This window comes from Microcaecilia unicolor, chromosome 1, assembly GCF_901765095.1.
Source record: "Microcaecilia unicolor chromosome 1, aMicUni1.1, whole genome shotgun sequence".
NCBI classification, from domain to species: domain Eukaryota; kingdom Metazoa; phylum Chordata; class Amphibia; order Gymnophiona; family Siphonopidae; genus Microcaecilia; species Microcaecilia unicolor.
In genome coordinates, this window is record NC_044031.1 from 16,974,588 (window position 1) to 16,997,085 (window position 22,498).

General features: G+C 44.0%; 2 protein-coding genes across 5 annotated transcripts in view; both read right to left on the reverse strand.

The window, feature by feature from the left end:
• LOC115463418 (oocyte zinc finger protein XlCOF6-like) overlaps positions 1 to 22,498 on the reverse strand; it is a 1,170,818-nt gene that overhangs the window by 263,612 nt on the left and 884,708 nt on the right. The gene's annotated exons all lie outside the window — the stretch shown is intronic.
• LOC115459993 (oocyte zinc finger protein XlCOF6-like) lies at positions 13,840 to 20,795 on the reverse strand. The gene is made up of 4 exons (XM_030189857.1): positions 20,762 to 20,795; positions 16,842 to 17,167; positions 15,394 to 16,031; positions 13,840 to 15,059 (listed from the first exon to the last, which is right to left on the reverse strand). The coding sequence occupies exons 1-4, from the start codon at positions 20,793 to 20,795 to the stop codon at positions 13,955 to 13,957; spliced, it is 2,103 nt and encodes a 700-aa protein (XP_030045717.1). The 3' UTR covers positions 13,840 to 13,954.

Here is a 22,498-nt window from a genome sequence, read left to right on the forward strand (position 1 = left end):
GATGGCAGCGCACAACGAAGATGTCTAAAGCACACGGGACACCAGAACCAGAGAGTGGCGTTTGATTCAGACTGACCTAGGCAATGGTTCGTGTTCTGTAGGACTATGAGGAGGACTGGCTGAATGCTGTGGTATATGATGGGGCTTAAGGGGTAAGGGACAGTGCTGGGTGCTAAAGTAAAGGGTGGTGGATGGGATGGATGCGAGTTGGATGGCAGGGCTGTCTTGGGTTCAATAAATACACATTGTTGTTTGCAATGGGAGTTATTTGGGGGTGAGATTGCGGTCTAAGGAGGACAAGCTAGGAGATGGGGTTGTTAGGATTCTCTTAACAGGGCTGGGTAAGGATTTTACGTTGTAAGGGGTTGGGAGTTGGGTAGGCTGGGTTTGTCATGTGTGTGGGGACTTACTTCCTGAATTCCCACTCAGGGGGCTTTTGTCTTCTGTTTGGAAGTGTGTATGGGGGGAGGGAGAGGGGGGTTAGACTCGGGACGGGGTGGGGGGGGGGTGGTTTGCCTTTCATCTTTGCAATAGGTATGCACGAAGTTATATCAATGGGTGAATGTAAGATATTAACTTATAATATTAAAGGATTAAATTCTCCGTATAAACGGCATACTTTATTCAAGGAATTGAATTTGGTACACCCACAAATAATTCTTTTGCAGGAAACTCACTTTTTGAGAAAACATGAGGGATTGTTATCCTCTACTCAGTACCCGACTGTGTATTTTGCGTCGGATACGAGTGGTGCAAAAAAACGAGGAGTAGCTATTATGTTTCATAAAGACCTCCAGGTGCAGCTTTTGCATGTTAAGAGGGACCCTGAAGGTCGATTCCTTTTTTTGCATGTAATGTTGGAACAGGAGGAGTATACTTTGGTTTGTGCTTATGCACCAAATGAGCATCAAGATGTCTTTTTGGACTGAATTCAGCCAGCTCTTCATAATTTTGTGCAGGGTAAATTAATAGTCGCTGGTGATTTCAATGCTACTATGCAGCCGAAGTTGGATCGCTCTGCCACTCCAGTTTCAACAGATTATAAAATGTCTCGGGCTTTGGGAGGCTTGGTAGATTCTCTAGGCCTTTGCGATGTGTGGAGGCTTGGGCACCCAAAAGAGAGGGACTACACTTTTTATTCCCCGGCTCATCTGACCCACTCGCGGTTGGATTATATTTTTATCAATACAACTGTCTGGGGGAGGGGGGGGGGATTCGTTTATAGGACATATCACTATCTCGGACCATGCTCCGGTCTGGGTTAGTACATAAGTACATAAGTAGTGCCATACTGGGAAAGACCAAAGGTCCATCTAGCCCAGCATCCTGTCACCGACAGTGGCCAATCCAGGTCAAGGGCACCTGGCACGCTCCCCAAACGTAAAAACATTCCAGACAAGTTATACCTAAAAATGCGGAATTTTTCCAAGTCCATTTAATAGCGGTCTATGGACTTGTCCTTTAGGAATCTATCTAACCCCTTTTTAAACTCCGTCAAGCTAACCGCCCGTACCACGTTCTCCGGCAACGAATTCCAGAGTCTAATTACACGTTGGGTGAAGAAAAATTTTCTCCGATTCGTTTTAAATTTACCACACTGTAGCTTCAACTCATGCCCTCTAGTCCTAGTATTTTTGGATAGCGTGAACAGTCGCTTCACATCCACCCGATCCATTCCACTCATTATTTTATACACTTCTATCATATCTCCCCTCAGCCGTCTCTTCTCCAAGCTAAAAAGCCCTAGCCTTCTCAGCCTCTCTTCATAGGAAAGTCGTCCCATCCCCACTATCATTTTCGTCGCCCTTCGCTGTACCTTTTCCAATTCTACTATATCTTTTTTGAGATACGGAGACCAGTACTGAACACAATACTCCAGGTGCGGTCGCACCATGGAGCGATACAACGGCATTATAACATCCGCACACCTGGACTCCATACCCTTCCTAATAACACCCAACATTCTATTCGCTTTCCTAGCCGCAGCAGCACACTGAGCAGAAGGTTTCAGCGTATCATCGACGACGACACCCAGATCCCTTTCTTGATCCGTAACTCCTAACGCGGAACCTTGCAAGACGTAGCTATAATTCGGGTTCCTCTTACCCACATGCATCACTTTGCACTTGTCAACATTGAACTTCATCTGCCACTTGCACGCCCAATCTCCCAGTCTCGCAAGGTCCTCCTGTAATCGTTCACATTCCTCCTGCGACTTGACGACCCTGAATAATTTTGTGTCATCGGCGAATTTAATTACCTCACTAGTTATTCCCATCTCTAGGTCATTTATAAATACATTAAAAAGCAACGGACCCAGCACAGACCCCTGCGGGACCCCACTAACTACCCTCCTCCACTGAGAATACTGGCCACGCAATCCTACTCTCTGCTTCCTATCTTTCAACCAGTTCTTAATCCATAATAATACCCTACCTCCGATTCCATGACTCTGCAATTTCTTCAGGAGTCTTTCGTGCGGCACTTTGTCAAACGCCTTCTGAAAATCCAGATATACAATATCAACCGGCTCCCCATTGTCCACATGTTTGCTTACCCCCTCAAAAAAATGCATTAGATTGGTGAGGCAAGACTTCCCTTCACTAAATCCGTGCTGACTTTGTCTCATCAGTCCATGTTTTTGTATATGCTCTGCAATTTTATTCTTAATAATAGCCTCCACCATCTTGCCCGGCACCGACGTCAGACTCACCGGTCTATAATTTCCCGGATCTCCTCTAGAACCCTTCTTAAAAATCGGAGTAACATTGGCTACCCTCCAGTCTTCCGGTACTACACTCGATTTTAGGGTTACTCTTCCTGACTTCAGGGGGGGAGGTCTGGGATCAGAGATGGACGTTTAATAACTGTCTACTGCAAGATTCAGAGATTGTTCAAAATTTTGTTCCCATCTTGAGAGAGTACTTTGATATTAACTTGGACTCGGGCCCCTCTTTGGCTGTAGTGTGGGATGCGTTTAAGGCTGTTTCCAAAGGATATTTTATGAAGTGTGCGAGTCATCGAGCTCGGGGTCAGAGGGCTCGTCTGGATAACTGTATGCAGAGATTGGGAGTTTTGGAGAATAAATATAAGGCTTTGGGTTTGGCGTCGGATTATCAGAAGCTACAGGCGGTTCGCCTAGAATTAGCAGCTCTTCATGACGAGAGTTTGAAATTTGTTCATGATCGATTACGTTAAGTACACTATGAAAGTACCAATAAGCCTGGGCGTCTGCTGGCCTCAAAGCTTAGAAAGTTGAGAGCGGATAGGCAGACCTTGTGGGTTCGACACTTAAGGAAGTCTGCGAGTATCTGGGATAGGTTTGCACAGTTTTATGAGCAGTTATACAAAGGTGACGCCAATGTACAGGTTGGGAACATCGATAGTTACCTGAACGCGTGGGGTTTGGCGGCTTTGTCAGAGCAACAGAAGAGAGAGTTGGATGCCCTGGTAACCATAGATGAGGTGTTGGGAGTTATAAAAGAACTTCCGACAAATAAGGTTCCGGAATTAGACGGGTTCACCACTGAATTTTTTAAGGCTTTTGCTGAGGAATTGGCACCATACTTGGTGTTGGTTATCAATTCGGTGAGAGAAGGTGCACCTTTGCCCTAGTCCATGATGGAAGCTTGGTTGGCCATTATTCCGAAGCCTGGTAAAGACACCACCGAATGTGCGTCGTATCGCCCAATCTCAATTTTAAATACTGATGTAAAAATTCTGGTGAAGGTATTGGCCAATCGCCTGGCTAAGCTGCTTCCTAGTCTGATTCACCCAGATCAGGTGGGGTTTGTGGCAGGAAGACAGGCTATTGATAATATTACACAAACTCTGGATTTACTGTGTGTAGCGCAAAAGAGAAAGCTCCCCATGGTTCTGTTGGGTCTAGATGCTGAAAAGGCCTTCGACAGGGTCCAGTGGGGGTTTCTCGACAAGGTATTGGGTAAATTTGGAATGGGCCCGGTGTTTAGACTGTGGATCAGGGCATTCTACACTCTTCCTAAAGCTTGTGTTAAAATTAACGGGGGCTATTTGAGGCTTTTCTCCTTGGAATGGGGCACCAGACAGGGGTGTCCGTTGTCACCTCTTTTGTTTGCACTGGCTATGGAACCACTGGCATCGGCTATCAGAGAGAATGAGGACATTTCGGGTGTAACTGTGGGAGGCGAGTTATTTAAAATTGCGCTATTCGCTGACGACATTCTCCTTTCACTGACGCAGCCGTTCTTGTCCCTTCCTAACCTAATGAAGGAAATTGAAATATATTCAGGGGTGTCTGGATACAAACTTAATACAAGCAAGTCCATAGGTATGGCAGTACTTATGCCCCCGGGACTAATGGACACGCTATGGACCTCCTTTGCATTTAAACGGTCAAATAGGGACCTTCGATACTTGGGGGTGCAGATCCCCTGGAAATTATCGATCTTAATTATCCGGCGGTTCAGAAGGTGATGCATAGCGATTTGGACCGTTGGAATTCTATTGGCCTTTCTTGGTTCGGGCTGATAGCAGTCATCAAAATGAACGTTCTCCCTCGGTTACTGTACCTGTTTCAAGTGCTTCCATTGCGCCTATCGAGGACTTTTTTTTTATCTAACTTACAACCCAAGTTGGTCAGCTTTAACTGGGCCCAGAAGCGTCCGCGGTTACCGAGAGCCTTCTTGTATAAAAGTCGGTGAGATGGCGGGTTGGGGGTTCCTAACTTATTCTGGTATTACTGTGCTGCACAGGCCCGGTCGGCCATTGAATGGTTTCGAAGGGAGAGTCATAAGAAGTGGGTTCATATTGAGCAATCTCTGATAGGATCGCGAAGGTTGGGAAAACTAATGTGGCTTCCAAGTAAGCATAGAGGACGGGTGGAATGTTTTCCCCCTGTCGTTCAGAATACTTTTCACTACTGGGATCTATTTTTTCCGGCACGCCAACCCTTTTTTTCTCGACTGGCGCCAATTGGAGATAATCCTCTGTTTGAGCAGGGGGTGGGAAGGACGCCCTTTCAAAGCAGGGCCGAGTTGGGACTGGAGATGTGGGGGCAGCTCTATGAAGGGGGAGAGATAGTTTCCTATGAGAAGCTTGTTGCTGGACCCAAAGATCTGTGGGAGCGTTCCAGGCCTACTCCCTCGGCCCCCAGCGGATTTCCCGCCTCTTCCAAGATGGCGCTCACCACTTTCTGGACCACCGCCTCGCAATCCATATATTCCGGGGTTTCAGGTATGCCCCTGAAGCGTAGGTTATGCCTTCTACTTCTATTCTCTAAGTCCTCCAACTTATCTGTCAGTTGTTGCTGGCCCAAACGAATATCTGCGACCGCTCTGTCCAGGGCCCCAATCTCTTCCGAGTGTTCTTCTGTCCGGGTTTCCACCTCCTCCACGCGACCCCCCAAGTCTCTGATTTCACCTCGGAGGTCAGATCCCAGCGTTTCCAATTCCGCCCGGACCGCTTTTACATCAGTCCGGATCTCCTGCAGCCATTCTTTTAACTCTGCTAAGGGGTCCACCGCTGACGACTCCGGTTCCTCCCCGAAAAGGCATGGGCTGTTCTGAGTGACCTCAGCCGTTGGTTTTCCGACGCGTGGGGGAGGGTCGCCTGCTCCTGCCTCGCGGTTCGCCGATGCTCCGCTTTTAAAGCCGAATTGGCTCAGGTCCGCTTGCGTGCTCATCGCGATTCGATGCACGCACTTTATGGCTATCGCTGGGGGTCAAAAAATTGCAGCAACGCTACCCCTGTCGGGAGACCTCGTGCTTTTTGTGCTGCGATGAGCGGGAGCAAAAGCGCTAAACCGCCATCTTCGTGGGTGACGTCACTTCCTCCAAAGTACCCTTTTTCAATGTCACATTTCACTTTAAACTCGTAAAAGAAAACAGTATATTTTATATTACACAGACACACACCATACGTTTTTCTTTCCCAGTCCTTCCCTGCTGTCTTTTCTCAGCAGTCTCCCTGGCAACTCACCCCCTCCCCCCAGAGGAACATCTGACATCACTCAACCAATCAGCTTGTCAGAGAAAGACAGAGGTTTTTTTTCCTTATCTGTTTAGAATCTCCCTCCCCCATAGAAGTTACTGCAAAACTTTCTATATAGAGAACCTAACCTGTACCCAAAACAGTAAGGAACATTTTATAGTACAATCCCCACCAAAACATGGTTTATTTCTTTTGTATAATAAAACCATATTTAAGAAATATCTCACACTTCACCTAACTCCATTAATAATTTCCAAACTAACTTTAAACCTTTTTCCAGCCAGCAACATCCACCAAAACCCTGGAACAGCCACCCCCCCCCCCCCCCCAGAGCCCCAGGAAAAAAAAACCATTTAATATATGTTACCATATATTACAATATAACAAATGATTTTACAAGAAGTGGTTATGGTTTTGAAAATGATAATAGACCAGAAACTTTGAATAACAAATGAATATTATTATAGATGATTAATATCGAGATTATTGTTTTTCCCAGAATTCCGGGTATGACTCCTAAAGTTTTCCTCAGAAATATTTCCTCAATTATTACTTTAAAAGGAGTGAAGCCTGTGAAAACTGGGATTACTTTAATCAGTGGGGGATTTGAATTAGAGACTTAAGTATATGTATTGTTAAATAACTTCTGGTTTTTACAAGACATAGTAACATAGTAGATGACGGCAGAAAAAGACCTGCACGGTCCATCCAGTCTGCCCAACAAGATAACTCATATTTGCTGCTTTTTGTGTATACCCTACTTTGATTTGTACCTGTCCTTTTCAGGGCACAGACAGTATAAGTCTGCCCAGCACTATCCCCGCCTCCCAACCACCAGCCCCGCCTGCCACCACCGGCTCTGGCACAGGCACAGACCGTATAAGTCTGCCCAGCACTATCTCCGCCTCCCAACCACCAGCCCCACCTCCCAACCACCGGCTCTGGCACAGGCACAGACCGTATAAGTCTGCCCAGCACTATCTCCGCCTCCCAACCACCAGCCCCACCTCCCAACCACCGGCTCTGGCACAGGCACAGACCGTATAAGTCTGCCCAGCACTATCTTCACCTCCCAACCACCAGCCCCAGAAAGAATGTAATCAGATGTATTATTTCTTTTTTTTAAATTTATAAGAATCTTTATTAAGCATTGATGATCTTTACAACTGTTCAATGTTTCAAATGTAACAACAACATACTATAAGAAATACATCTGCAGAAACACAATGGAACTCAGCCCATTCATTCACTTAAGTACAATTTCAATGCAGTAATATGGTCATTCAACATTCTTATTTTTTGCCTTCCCATTTTTACCCAAAAACTTCCTTACCCTAAATGTCTTCTTTTTCACCGCTGTCAAACGTTCCATTTCACATATATACCTCACCTTAGTCACCCACCCACTCAGCGGAGGAACACCTGGAGACTTCCAGCACCTTGCCATGTGTATACGAGCTGCTTGTAGGGCCCCTGCACCAGCAAAATTTGCCTCCCATTACATCCCTCAGGTCTTTGCCCCAGCAAGAATACAGCCGGATGCCACTGCACTAGTACACCCAGCCAAACCTGCAATCTTGATTGTATTGCCCTCCAATATGCCCTCACCTTAGGACAGAGCCACCAAATATGGCCCATAGTACCTAATTCACCGCAGCCCCTCCAACAATGTACAGACACCTCATGAAACATATGTTGTAATCTTACTAGAGTCAAATACCAGCGATAAAAAACTTTAATCGCGTTCTCCTTCACTGCCACTGATAAGGCCGACTTCAAGAGCCCCTTCTCCAACCTCACCCAAGTTGCCTCTGTAAAAGTAAAGTCTAACTCCTTTTCCCAATTATGCCGTTGTAAAAGATAAGGCTTAATTCGCTGGCTCATATACCCGTATAAACATGTGATCAGCCCTCGAGTACTCCCAGATGTGACACATAACTCTTCCAAGAGATCTACCTCCCGTACCAAGCAGGCTCTATACTGCGGGTTGTGCAATAAATTTTTCAGTTGCAAATAAGCATATCCCAGTAGAAATCTATCAAGATTTGGCGGCGGCTACCTTAAAACGCCACGCGGAGTTGAAACCAGTCACAAGGCGGATGCAGGAATTGGGGATCCGATACCGCTGGAAACACCCTTTTGCTCTAGTATTTTATAAGGATGGGCGGATGCATCAGGTGAGATCACTGGCTGAAGCTCGAGCAGTGTTACCAGAGGCACAGCAGGAGGCTTCCTCGGAGACCCCCGGGAGAGTTAGCAAGAACAAGACCCAGACGCCCCACTCGAAGTGGCAGCGTGTGGGTAAAGGGCACAAGCGCCTACAACGCCAGCAATCTGCTGGTCATCTTACATGACTGCGGGTAAGGGGGGGGGGGGCAATGCAATGTTGCTAAATGTCAGGTGGAGACCTGACATTTGTTTAAAGGTAATAGTCTTGTAGTTCTTGTCAGTTAAGTTTACAATGGTTTGGATAATTATTGGCGGGAGACCTGTACGGGAGTTATAACGTTATAACACTGCGGTGGGGGGGGGGGGGGGGGAGACGATTCCTCCACTAGATACTTCCTCAGACATGAGAGAGGATCAAGGAGTAGTTGAGGGGAGGCGGGTGGGAGGGAGGGGAGGGACATCTGGAGGGAGGTTACAGGGAAAGGGTTTGGATAGCAGCGTGGACTGGGTGGATGACAAAAAACACAAATGTGCCAGGGGTGGCTTTGGGCGCTTAACGATGATGAAGAGATGCAGGAAGTAACACTGGCGCTCCTGAATGTAAGGGGCTTAAATGTGCCAATGAAACGGCAGCTTCTGTTTAGGGAGTTGACCCGCTTAAAAGTAGATCTAGCCCTGATACAGGAGACCCATTTAAAGAAACAATATGAGGGGCTGTGCAAACACCGCCAGTATCCACATATCTTCTATGCCTGAAACACACTGGGCACTAAAAGTAAGGGGGTCATGGTGGCATTTAATGATTCTCGCCCCTGGCAGTTTCAAAAAGTTATTAGGGACAAAGGAGGTCGCTTTCTGTTGATAACTATGCAAATGGGGGCACAAAAGTACACTATATTGAATGTATACGGGCCCAATGAAGATCATGCGGAATTTTTTCAACACCTAGATCGGGTGCTTTTGGCACACGGGGAGGGGAATTTGCTAGTAGGTGGTGATTTCAATATTACCCCTGACCCACAGCTGGACAATTCCTCTACATCAGTAAAATACGCCCGACAGGGACGAGAGGCACTCCAGACTTTTTTGGCTAGATGGCATTTGGGGGATACCTGGAGGCAGGTCCCACCCCACCCAACGAGATTACACATATTTTTCCTCGGTCCACAACTCGTTTTCCCGTATTGGTTTTTGGTTAGGGGACGCGACTGTCATGGGAAATATCAGGGACCAACGCATAGAGCCCCGTACATGGTCGGACCATAGCCCGGTCATGCTTGTGCTGAGGACATCAAAGGGGCGACAGACTGCTCCACAGTGGAGGTTGGATGATGCATTGCTGGCTGAGGTGACCCAGGTGCTCCAATTTGAAAGGCTTATTAAAGAATATTTCCAGTTTCATGATACTGGGGAAGTCTCACCAGGGGTGCTTTGGGAGGGCTTCAAGGCAGTCATGAGGGGTCACTTTATTGCGTTAAAAGCCCATATCCGCCGAGAAAAAACCCAGGCAGAGGACACTGGACGCAGGAGACTAATGCAGGTGGAGAAAATAATTCGCAGACAGGGCCCGGGAGTCCCCGCACAAAAGTTGGTAGACCAAGCTCATAAAATTAGACAAGAGATTCGCGAGCTTCAGTTGGCAGACATCTCAGAGCAATTACAAAGGGTACGCCAGTCACATTTTGAGTTTGGAAATAAAGCCAGTAGGCTCTTAGCATATAAATTAAAACATCAAGCACTTAGATCACATGTCCCCCGTTTAAAAGACGAAAAAGGTGATTGTACCACAGATCCGGGGTCCATACAAGCAGTTTTTCAGCGTTATTATGAGAAACTTTATACCCCGGACATTAACCCAGAGGAGGGGGAGATCACCGCTTTCTTGGACCGGGTGTATCTGCCAACACTTACGGAGGGGGCACAAGCTAGGCTCTCCAGGCCAATTGAGCTAGAGGAGGTAATAGGTGCTATTAAAGAGTTGGCGCCTAGTACGGCCCCAGGCCCCGACGGCTTCACTAATAAATTCTACAAAACCTTTGCATCTCTGGTGGCTCCGGTGCTGCGAAGGGTATTTAATGACCTAGGAAGGAGAGGATCTCTGCCAGAGACTTGGCATCTAGCGAACATAATAGTTTTGCCTAAACCAGGCAGGGATCCTCAATTGAGCAGTTCTTATAGGCCCATCTCCCTATTGGGGGTGGACTATAAAATTTTCACCTCAATATTGGCAGCTCGCCTGCAGCAATACCTTCCACAATTAGTTCATGAAGATCAGGTGGGCTTTGTGCGGGAGCGTCAGACATTTGATAATATCCGCCGGACACTTCACCTTATTCAGTATGCCAATCTTAAGGAAATCCCACTTTGTATAATCTCACTAGATGCAGAAAAGGCATTCGACCGGGTGCACTGGCCATTCTTATTTGCAACCTTGAAGAGGGTGGGTATCTCAGGGGATTATTTACATTGGCTATCCTTGTTGTATAGAGCTCCAACAGCATCGGTCAGGGTCAATGGGAGCCAGTCATCCCCGTTCCTACTGAGACGAGGAACACGGCAGGGCTGTGCCCTGTCGCCTCTCCTCTTCGCCTTGGCGGTGGAACCACTAGCAGCATACATTAGATCACAACCGGATATTAGGGGAGTGAGGTTGGGACCAATAGAGACTCGGATTTTGTTGTTTGCGGATGACATTCTTCTCACACTAACAGACCCCGTTAAGTCACTTCCCATTGTAGGGGCGGCCCTGCGGGACTATGGCTGGGTGGCTGGATTTAAGGTCAATATGGAAAAATCAGAAGCCTTAAATATTACTATACCAGCAGATCAAATGGGGGAGCTGCAAGCTCATTTTCCCTATCGATGGGCGCCTAAATCAATTAAATATTTAGGAGTAAATATTACGAAACGATGGGAGGGCCTATATGAGGCCAACTTTCCAGCAAAGGTACGGGAGTTATTTCAGGAGTTAGATAAATGGGAGGGATTGACGATCTCTAATGCATTGGTAGAAAATGGCTATAAAATATTATACTGTTGGTATTACACACCGCAGAGACTAGCCAAGATGTTTAAGGGGGGGGTCTGCTCTCTGCTGGCGCCAATGTGGCATGGAGGGTGATATGGTCCATATCTGGTGGGCTTGCCCGCAGGCCCAACAGTATTGGACGAGGGTTCTGAAGTTGATTGCGAGTATAACAAAAATTGTTTTTCCCATGAAAATGGACCACTGCTTGTTACACATAAGACTTCAGGGAAGTAAAAAATATGCGCACCAACTGGCCACTCAGATATTGGTGGCCAGCAAATTGGTGCTGGCGGCGGCATGGAAGCAGCAGACTCTGCCGGGACTGAAGTCGATTCTGCGTAAATTGGACTATATTCAGCTGATGTCTAAGTTGACTGCGATGCGTCTGGGTCGTTTGCTGCCATACCACCGAATTTGGGACCCCTACACGGAGTGGTTGGCACGACCAGACTCTACCCTGACAATTCAATAGGGGGGAGGGAGGATGGTGGAAAAGGGGGACATAAACAGTTGGTTAAAAAATGTATTGAAGATGTTATACTGATATGTTGGAGGGTGCACGACTGTGTACTTGAATTTATGGTTGTATGTTGGATCTTTATTCAATAAAAATTTGGAAAAGTTAAAAAAAAAAAAAAAAAAGAAAAAGGGTACTTTGACATTGGAAGTGAGCTGAGGTGAGTGTGAATGTTCCAGTGTAGCACTGAATTTCAAGGGATAACCAGTGATTTACCATTTAAGAGTGAGAGAGGTTGTACTTTGTGCTGGAAATTGTACTAAATGAGAAAGCCTAGAAGGGTGTCAGGAAAAAGTGTGTAAGGATTTTAACTGTGACATAGGGGAAATTGAAGGTGAATCTGTGATTTGAAGAAAGAAGCTATTAGGCTGTGTCTGTGGGGAAAGGTGGGTTATTTGTGAGTGCTCTGAGTTCAGTGCAAGGTTTGTCAGGTGGCAGATTAAGCACTGCTTTTGTATGATTGCTGTATTCTCCAGACTGATCTGATAGCTGTGCAGGGAAATGTTATGTTATGTTTATATGTGAAGATGGAATGTTGAATCACCATTTGACTATGGAATGTGTTACTGTGTGAGATCCCTGAATGGAGTGCCAGAGCCTCCGGCCGCCTTATAGAATAGGGAATTAACAGTGAGAAATAGGCTGTGAAGTGAGTACTCCTGTAACTTATTTTATTTCAATTAGAGAGTGTGGCCACAGTATTGAGAACTGATTAAATGTCACCAGAGAGGAGTCCGGTCCTGAACAAGCTCAGGGAGTTTTAAGGTTTTGCATCCGGTTATTTTCTTTGTAAGTGAGGTTTAGGGAGAATAGATCGGTGACTTATTCTCTGCCGAATTTCCAGCTGAACTCCAACGCAAGAAAGACCTCACCTAAATCAATTCAACCACAGCTAAGTGACATTCGCAAAGGGTGTTGAAGGACATATAGTTTTTTTTTATTTACAACATTTTAAGGGAAAACTAAAGCACAGAACAACATCAAATATAAAAAATCCATGTTTTCCTGACTTGCTAAGTGTTCTGGGTTCAAGTGAGATTCCTGCAAAAACATCCATAATACCTATAAAAACTCAAATTCTGACTTCAATAGCAAGGAAAGAGAATAACAACAAATATCTGATTTTGATAAAAAGACAATTTAAATATTTATCTGAAAAGGTTCTTTTCTGCCTTTTTAGGTGATTTTGTTGAAAGAAACAGAAAAAGTGAAGGGTATACATGTAAAACTACTTTTGAATGTTGAATATGTTATTGCAGTTCTATTAAGCCACATACTAATGGTGAATTTGAGTTTATTTGAATGAAAATTTGCTTGCATTTGTATTCAATAAAGAAAAAGATAATTTGAAAATCTGAAGGTGCGGTTCTTCCATTTCAGGAACAAATCCTAAATTTAGATTCTTTTCCTCCTTTATTCTTTGAGAGTAAAGGACGAGGTTAGTTTATTTGTTCCACTCCCTCGAATGTGAGTGTGTGTTCCCTGGATATTCGCCACGACTACAACAATCAGGTATCTGGGAGCACATCACTACAGTCCAGCCGAGAGGGGTGGTAACAATATCACTCTCAAAGGGTTCAATTAAATTGTCCATGTAACTCTCTAATAAAATTATATCTGAAACAAAATTATTTACTGCCACCGTTAGGTCCCGAAGCACCTTCCAGATGGTATTCAATGTAACCTCCACGGGAGCCAAAAACTCCAAGTTGATTTCTCTTAGGTGTTTAGGAGTGGTTCCGCCGATTCGGGTTCTGCTGTAAACGTCCTCCGTTTCAGCATATGCCTCTAACTCACTCCTCCACTCCTTTGGACATGGTGATTGAATAATTCGGGAGTGATGGAGTTGTTTTTTCCAGGTCCGTCGACGCTCCTTCGCCGGCGCTAATCAAAGGACTCGCCAACCCTTTCATCTGTGGGCAGTTCGTTGCGCAGCGGTCCTGCACTTGCTGCTCAGGGGACAAAACGCTGGCCATCGGCAGCTGACCGCCAGTTGTCCCCTTCCTCTCAGTTAAGGTAACCTCAATTGCAACCTCAGAGGGCAGCTGGGCCGTTGGGCATACGAACTTCAGGTCACCATCTTACCACTCTCCCAGTTTGGGACACTCTTTGTCTGGTTTCTCCTCAGAGGCCTGTCTGATATGGGTAACCCTTCATCATAGCCCTCTGAGTCATTGAAACACAGAAGCCCCTCCAGCACTACAAGGTGGTGTCCCTTCGGAGGGTCATTTGATGAGCTTTCAAGTGTGATGAACAAGTGAAAATTTTATTCACTCAGTGCATGTAAAAGGTTTCTTTCCACTGTGGATCAGTTCATGTTTTTTCAAGTATGATGAACAAGTGAAACTTTTATTACACTCAGAGCATGTAAAAGGTTTCTGTCCACTGTGGATCATTTGATGAGTTTTCAGATATGAAGAAGAACTAAAGCTTTTATTACACTCAGAGCATGTAAAAGGTTTCTTTCCACTGTGGATCATTTGATGAAGTTTTAAGCGTGATGAACAAGTGAAACTTTTATTACACTCAGAGCATGTAAAAGGTTTCTTTCCACTGTGGATCATTTGATGAAGTTTTAAGTGTGATGAACAAGTGAAACCTTTATTACACTCAGAGCATGTAAAAGGTTTCTTTCCACTGTGAATCATTTGATGAGTTTTCAGGTGTGATGACCGAGTAAAGCTTTTATTACACTCAGAGCATGTAAAAGGTTTCTTTCCACTGTGGATCATTTGATGAAGTTTTAAGCGTGATGAACAAGTGAAACTTTTATTACACTCAGAGCATGTAAAAGGTTTCTTTCCACTGTGGATCATTTGATGAAGTTTTAAGTGTGATGAACAAGTGAAACCTTTATTACAATCAGAGCATGTAAAAGGTTTCTTTCCACTGTGGCTCATTTGATGACGTTTTAAGCGTGATGAAGAAGTGAAACCTTTATTACACTCAGAGCATGTAAAAGGTTTCTTTCCACTGTGGATCATTTGATGAGTTTTCAGATATGAAGAAGAACTAAAGCTTTTATTACAATCAGAACATGTAAAAGGTTTCTTTCCACAGTGGATCATTTGATGAAGTTTCAAGTATGATGAACAAGTGAAACTTTTATTACACTCAGAGCATGTAAAAGGTTTCTGTCCACTGTGGATCATTTGATGAGTTTTCAGGTGTGATGACCGAGTAAAGCTTTTATTACACTCAGTACATGTAAAAGGTTTCTTTCCACTGTGGATCATTTGATGAGTTTTCAGGTGTGATGACTGAGTAAAACTTTTATTACACTCAGAGCATGTAAAAGGTTTCTTTCCACCGTGGATCAGTTGATGAGTTTTCAGGTGTGATGACTGAGTAAAACTTTTATTACACTCAGAGCATGTAAAAGGTTTCTTTCCATCGTGATCAGTTGATGAATTTTCAGGTATGATGATAAAGTGAAACCTTTATTACACTCAAAGCATGTAAAAGGTTTCTTTCCACTGTGGATCATTTGATGAGTTTTCAGGTGTGATGACTGAGTAAAACTTTTATTACACTCAGAGCATGTAAAAGGTTTCTTTCCACTGTGGATCAGTTGATGAATTTTCAGGTATGAAGAAGAACCAAAGCTTTTATTCACTCAGAGCATGTAAAAGGTTTCTTTCCACTGTGGCTCATTTGATGAATTTTCAGGTATGATTATAAAGTGAAACCTTTATTACACTCAAAGCATGTAAAAGGTTTCTTTCCACTGTGAATCATTTGATGAGTTTTCAGGTGTGATGACTGAGTAAAACTTTTATTACACTCAGAGCATGTAAAAGGTTTCTTTCCACTGTGGATCAGTTGATGAATTTTCAGGTATGAAGAAGAACCAAAGCTTTTATTACACTCAGTACATGTAAAAGGTTTCTTTCCACTGTGGCTCATTTGATGAGCTTTCAAGTGTGATGAAGAAGTGAAACCTTTATTACACTCAGAGCATGTAAAAGGTTTCTTTCCACTGTGGATCATTTGATGAGTTTTCAGATATGAAGAAGAACTAAAGCTTTTATTACAATCAGAACATGTAAAAGGTTTCTTTCCACAGTGGATCATTTGATGAAGTTTCAAGTATGATGAACAAGTGAAACTTTTATTACACTCAGAGCATGTAAAAGGTTTCTGTCCACTGTGGATCATTTGATGAGTTTTCAGGTGTGATGACCGAGTAAAGCTTTTATTACACTCAGTACATGTAAAAGGTTTCTTTCCACTGTGGATCATTTGATGAGTTTTCAGGTGTGATGACTGAGTAAAACTTTTATTACACTCAGAGCATGTAAAAGGTTTCTTTCCACTGTGAATCATTTGATGAGTTTTCAGGTATGCTGACTGAGTAAAACTTTTATTACACTCAGTACATGTAAAAGGTTTCTTTCCACTGTGGATCATTTGATGAGTTTTCAGATATGAAGAAGAACTAAAGCTTTTATTACACTCAGAGCATGTAAAAGGTTTCTTTCCACTGTGAATCATTTGATGAGTTTTCAGGTGTGATGACTGAGTAAAACTTTTATTACACTCAGAGCATGTAAAAGGTTTCTTTCCACTGTGGATCATTTGATGAATTTTCAGGTATGATGATGAAGTGAAAGTTTTATTACACTCAGAGCATGTAAAAGGATTCTTTCCACTGTGGGTCATTTGATGCATTTTCAGTTGCGACTTATCACTGAAACATTTACCACATTCAGTACATGTAAATGGTTTCTGTCCACTGTGAATTATTTGGTGCCGTTTCAGAATTGAGAACAAACTGAAAGTTTGACCACACTCAGTACATGGAAAGGTTTTCTTTCTGCTGCGGATGATTTTGTGCGCTTTCAGATATGATGAAGTAGTGAAACTCTTATTACACTCAGTACAAGGAAAGAGTCTCTTTCTGATGTGCTCCATGTTTCCAGTGTGTGTTCTTTGGTGTGTAATTAATGATTTCCGATGACAAAATCTATTGCTACATTTGTTACATGAAAATGACATACGTTCAGCATGAATTCTCTGGTTTAATTTCAAATTTATGTTCTGTTTGAAAGTCTTTTCACACTGAGAACATGAAAAAGATCTCTCCCTACTATCGGTTCTCTTATCCAATAAGAAATGCTCAATCTGATTGAAGATTATTCCACAGCTGTCACACACAGAAGGTTTATTCCCTTTCCTCTCTTCTTGGGGGAGTTTAGAAGGCTCTGGATCACTGTTACTATCCTGGAAGGGACCCTTGGTTCTCAAGTGTCTCTGGTGCTCAGGGAGGTCTGTGAGATCCCTGTCACTTCTTTCACACTCAGTAATTCCACAAGGTGTTTCTCCGGCTTGGTCTCTCTCCTCCTTCTCCAGCTCCTGCTGATGATTCCTTGGGTGTCTCCTCTCCATCCTTTGGGAAATATTCCGATCGTCATTTCCTTCCGTTTGTATAACAGATTCTTCTTGATTCTGCTCTCGCTTGAGCTCCTGTTCAGCCTCATTAACTGTTGGGATATGAAAAGAAAGACATTAATTACGTATTACTTCTACAGAAAGCTACTACTGATCAAGGAAGAGAATTTTCTGCGCCAGTGCATCAGACGCACCAAAACTGGCAGGAATGTGAAAAAGTGCACCAAGCACCCCTTCTATAATGTTGCATCTAAGTGTTATAGCATGTAAATACAAGGGGGGGAGGGGGTAAACATGACAGAACCCACGAGGAAGGGAGCGATGCTGGATCTGGTGCTCACAAATGGGGATAGTGTGTCAAATGACCGAGTGTGTGCCCACCTGGGCAGCAGTGACCATGAAACAGTTTGATTTGATATGACAGCTGGAGGGCAGCCACTCAAAACTCAAAGTCCTGGATTTCAAGGATGCTGACTTTAGTAAAATGGGGGAATACCTGAGGAAGGAGCTGATGGGCTGGGAGGACAAACGAGAAGTGGAAGGACAGTGGTCCAGACTGAAAGAAGCTATAAATATGGCCACAAGAATTTATGTAAGGAAAGTAAATAAAAGCAAGAGAAAAAGGAAACCAATATGATTCTCCAAGCAAGTGGCTGAGCAAATAAAGGCTAAAGAGTTGGCGTTCCTGAAATACAGAAAAACTCAAGAAGAGGAACACGGAGAGGAATACCGGATGAAACAGAAAGAAGCCAAGAGAGAGATACGTCTGGCGAAAGCACACGCGGAAGAACAAATGGCTAAAAATGTAAGAAGAGGTGACAAAAATTTCTTCAGGTATATTAGTGAAAGGAGAATGACTAAAAAGGGAATTGTGAGACTAAGATACTGAGAACCGCTATGTAGATAATAATGAAGAAAAAGCAAATTTCCTAAATAGATACTTTTGTTCTGTTTTCACTGAAGAAAATCCTGGAGAAGGACCACGATTGACTGGCAAAAGTACATATGAGAATGGAGTGGACATAGTATCGTTTACGGAAGAGAGTGTGTATGAACAACTTGAAAATCCAAAGGTGGACAAAGCCATGGGACCAGACGGGATCCACCCCGGATACTGAGGGAGCTCAGAGAGGTTCTGGCGGGTCCCTCTTAAAGATTTGTTTAATAAATCCTTGGAGACAGGAGAGGTTCGATGGGATTGGAGAACGGCGGATGTGGTCCCTCTTCACAGAAGTGGTGATAGAAGCTAGAAACTACAGGCCGGTAAGCCTCACTTCGGTTATTGGAAAAGTAATGGAAGTGACGCTGAAGGAAAGGACAGTGAATTTCCTGGAAGCCAATAAGTTGCAAGATCCGAGACAACGTGGTTTTACCAAACGTAAATCGTGCCAAACGAATCTCATTGAATTATTTGACTGGGTGACCGGAGAATTGAATCAGGGATGTGCTATAGACGTAATCTACTTAGATTTCAGCAAAGCTTTTGACACGGTTCCCCACAGGAGGCTCTTGAATAAACTTGACAGGCTGAAGATAGGACCCGACGTGGTGAACTGGATTAAGAACTGGTTGACGGACAAACGCCATAGGGTGGTGGTTAATGGAATTCGCTTGGATGAGGGAAAGGTGAGTAGTGGGGTGCTTCAGGGATCGGTGCTGGGGACAATTCTGTTCAATGTATTTGTGAGTGACATTGCCGAAGGGTTAGAAGGTAAAGTTTGCCTTTTTGCGGATGATACTAAGATTTGTAACAGAGTGGACACCCAGGAGGGAGTGGAAAACATGAAAAAGGATCTGCAGAAGCTAGAAGAATGGTCTAAGGTCAATGCGAAGTAGAAATCCAAGGGAGACGTATGCGTTAGGTGGTGAGAGTCTGATATGTACTCTCAGAGAGGGATCTTGGGGTGATAGTATCTGAGGATCTGAAGGCGACAAAACAGTGTGACAAGGCGGTGGCCGTAGCTAGAAGGTTGCTAGGCTGTATAGAGAGAGGTGTGATCAGCAGAAGAAAGGAGGTGTTGATGCCCCTGTATAAGTCGTTGGTGAGGCCCCACCTGGCGTATTGTGTTCAGTTTTGGAGGCTGTATCTTGTTAAGGATGTACAAAGAATTGAAGCGGTGCAAAGAAAAGCTACGAGAATGGTATGGGATTTGCGTTACAAGACGTATGAAAGGAGAAACAGGGGTGATATGATACAGCCGTTCAAATATTTGAAAGGTATTAATCCGCAAACCAACCTTTTCCAGAGATGGGAAGGCAGTAGAACTAGAGGACATGAAATGAGATTGAAGGTGGGCAGACTCAAGAAAAATGTCAGGAAGTATTTTTTCACGGAGTGTGGTGGATACTTGGAATGCCCTCCTGCGGGAGGTGGTGGAGATGAAAACGGTAACAGAATTAAAAAATGCGTGGGATAAACATAAAGGAATCCTGTTCAGAAGGAATGGATCCTCAGAAGCTTAGCGGAGATTGGGTGGCAGAGCCCATGGTGGAGGCAGGGCTAGTGGTTGGGAGGCAAGGCTAGTGCTGGGCAGACTTCTACGGTCTGTGCCCTGAAAATGGCAGATACAACTCAAGGTCATATATACACATAAAGTAGCACATATGACTTAATCTTCTTGGGCAGACTGGGTGGACCGTACAGGTCTTTCTCTGCTGTCACCGTCATCTACTATGATATAGGTTTACGCTAGTATTTCTATAACTACACCTGGGTGTCCTGGTGTTACAGAATATGATAACTGGAGGTGTGCTGTTATTGAATTACCAACCAATTTCATAAGTGAAAAATATGCACATGCTTTTGAAAAGGGCAAACTCCATGATATGAAGAGCCTGTGGGAGTCTCTGAAATTATAGGCCAATTGTGTGCAAGACCTGCAGAAACTGGGTCATTTTCTCTGTTAAATAGTAGAAAAGGATTTTCTATAAACAAATAATGTTGTTTTGTAACCTTCTTGTGTTTCAATAATTGTTTAGGGTTTTTTGGTCATACAAAGAGGAGAAAGGAATTACCTGCTTCGGTCCTATCCAGCTATGGAAAGGGTTGAAATTTCTGGCTATTTTCATGGTGTCACAGACCAGGGGGCCGAACCTGACTGATTCTCTCTAGAAACTGTTGAAAATCCTCCAAGAAATAGTGGGTGTGGAGGATAACCAACTCATTGGCACACGCAGAAGTTTCAATCTTTGTGGAAAATCAAATGTTGAAAAGAGCAGGAACAAAGACTGATGATCCTTGTCATGATCTGGAACCTTCCTCTCTAACTAACACATGGAAACAGCAGTTAATGATGATTTCTTGTATTACTCTTATCATGTGTTGATCCTGGAGACAATTCTGCAGCTTCGCAGTGTCAAAAGCCCAGGAAAGGCCAATGAACACAGTATCACACTTTTGATTGGTCTCAGCAGCTACTTTGACACACTGTGTTACAGCCAGGACCTGAGCATTTTCAGCCTCAATGCAAGAACTGGAGGAAAATCTCTCTAGGAGGAATCTTGTAGGACACACAGGAAGCTCTTAGAAGTGCCTCAGTCCTGCCCTCACACTGTCATCCTAAGACAGAGAGCATGGCCAAGAGAAATCCTGATCATACCTGGAAGTTCAAGTGGAGGAGCTACAGAAAATATCTCAAATTACTTTTAATAAATCAGATGCTGAAAATGCAGACAAAGCTTCTTACCTAGGGAGATCAGGGTCTCATAATTGTCCTTCATCACCTCCCTGTAAAGCTCCTTCTGCCCTTCATCTAAATACTCCCACTCCTCCTGGGAGAAAGAGACAGTGATGTCCTCAAACGTCACCCGCATCTGAAACAAGAACCAGAAACTCACTCAGGGACATGTGGAGGTGCTCAGAATGCATTCGATTTCAGCTAGTTTTATTCGTCTATCATTTGGGGGATGATTTTAGAATGCCGGTGCTGTCAAGCCTCTTAAGACTTGTTTAACTGTAAAATCTCAATACCTGAAGTCTCTATATTTTCTGAAGTTTCTTTTATTGAATAAAACACAGATACTCAGTCAGATGTTCAGCAGTGTTGCCCCAGGGCACAGAGACTCCCTAATTCTGAGAGCTGTATCAGTGATTGGAGATAGAAATCTGAAGAGCCCCAGGTTTATTGCAGAGGTGGGGAGATAGTTCAACAGGTAGAAGTAGCTCAGAGCTGGGTGACTGGAGAGTGCAATATCTCATTAAGAGGATATATTCAAGGTAAAAAAAAACAAGTTCTTTCCAAGGAGTGAAGCAGGAGAAGTGCTGTCTGAAGCAAGATGGAGAATGCCTCATGGAGAGAGAGAGACGGGGAGGTCAAGAAGGTTCACACAAGCCCAGGGAGGAGGAGGTAAACACCAATGGGGACAGAGCCTGCCACCAGGTGGCAAGGGTGGTCCCAGAGGACAGCCCTCGATTGGAAGGAAAGGTCATGCCTGGCTGACCTCTCAGAACAGAGATAGTAAGACTGACCAGGAAATGATAGCAGGTAGACAAAGGAGCCAAGCTTGGCTGAGAAAGAGAGGAGGTCTGGGTAGCAGCACAAACCAATGGTAACAGTTCTAATACAGACAGTGAAGTGTGGCTGCATTGCCTGTGAACTACATTACACACAATGCATTGCTCACGTATCTTTGCAGTGGGAACTGCAGCAATGAGGATCCTTAGAAGTGAGAATGACAGTAAAGGCATTAATCACATTTTAGGGTCACATTATAAACTAGTGCAAGACTGTCAGAGGACAGAACAGGTGCCCTGTGCATATGTAAAACACCAAATTACACGTGTAAATCAGCAAACAAGGACTTTAGGAAAGGCGGCTACTTCTACATGGAAGTGGCAGCACAGGGATACGTTACAGAGACATGTTCTGGGTGTGGTTTGGGTGATCCCTCACATGAGGATTTTTTTTATTATATAATGATAATACATATATACAGTGAAAAATTCCCACATTGGCATTATACCTGCATGTCGCCCTGAGGGATGCTGTTCTTTTTTTTTTAACGTATGCTTTTGTAAAATGACTTTGTCTAATATGTGTCCCAGCAAATACACATTTGTTTTTATTTTCACTGTGCTATATAGATCTATAGCTCTGTCATGTTTTCAGAATATCCACAATAAATATGCATGAGAAAGAAGGCCTCCGTTACAGGCAAATGTATTTCAAATCTCTCTCACGCACACGCATTGTGGTAATCCTGAAAATCTAACCCATGCAGAATCCCAAAGAGAAGCGAGATTCCATGCTATCGATTCCCAGGAACAAGCGGTGGCTTCCCCCATGACTATCTCAACAGCAGACTATGGACTTTTCCTCCAGAAACTCACCTAAACCTTATTAAGCCCAGATATCCTAACTGCTGTTACAAGCTGAAGCCAAACAGTTAACCAAGACAAACGACTTGGGATTTTTATTTTTTTT

Excerpts from the sequence above, each read along its gene's own strand:
- LOC115459993 (XM_030189857.1), bottom strand. The coding sequence starts at position 20,795 with ATGAAGGACAATTATGAGACCCTGATCTCCCTAG. Across the intron at positions 17,168-20,761 it reads TGAGACCCTGATCTCCCTAG|TTAATGAGGCTGAACAGGAG; the intron begins GTAAGAAGCTTT and ends ATATCCCAACAG. Across the intron at positions 15,060-15,393 it reads AGTGGAAAGAAACCTTTTAC|ATGCTCTGAGTGTAATAAAA; the intron begins ATGCTTTGAGTG and ends GAAACCTTTTAC.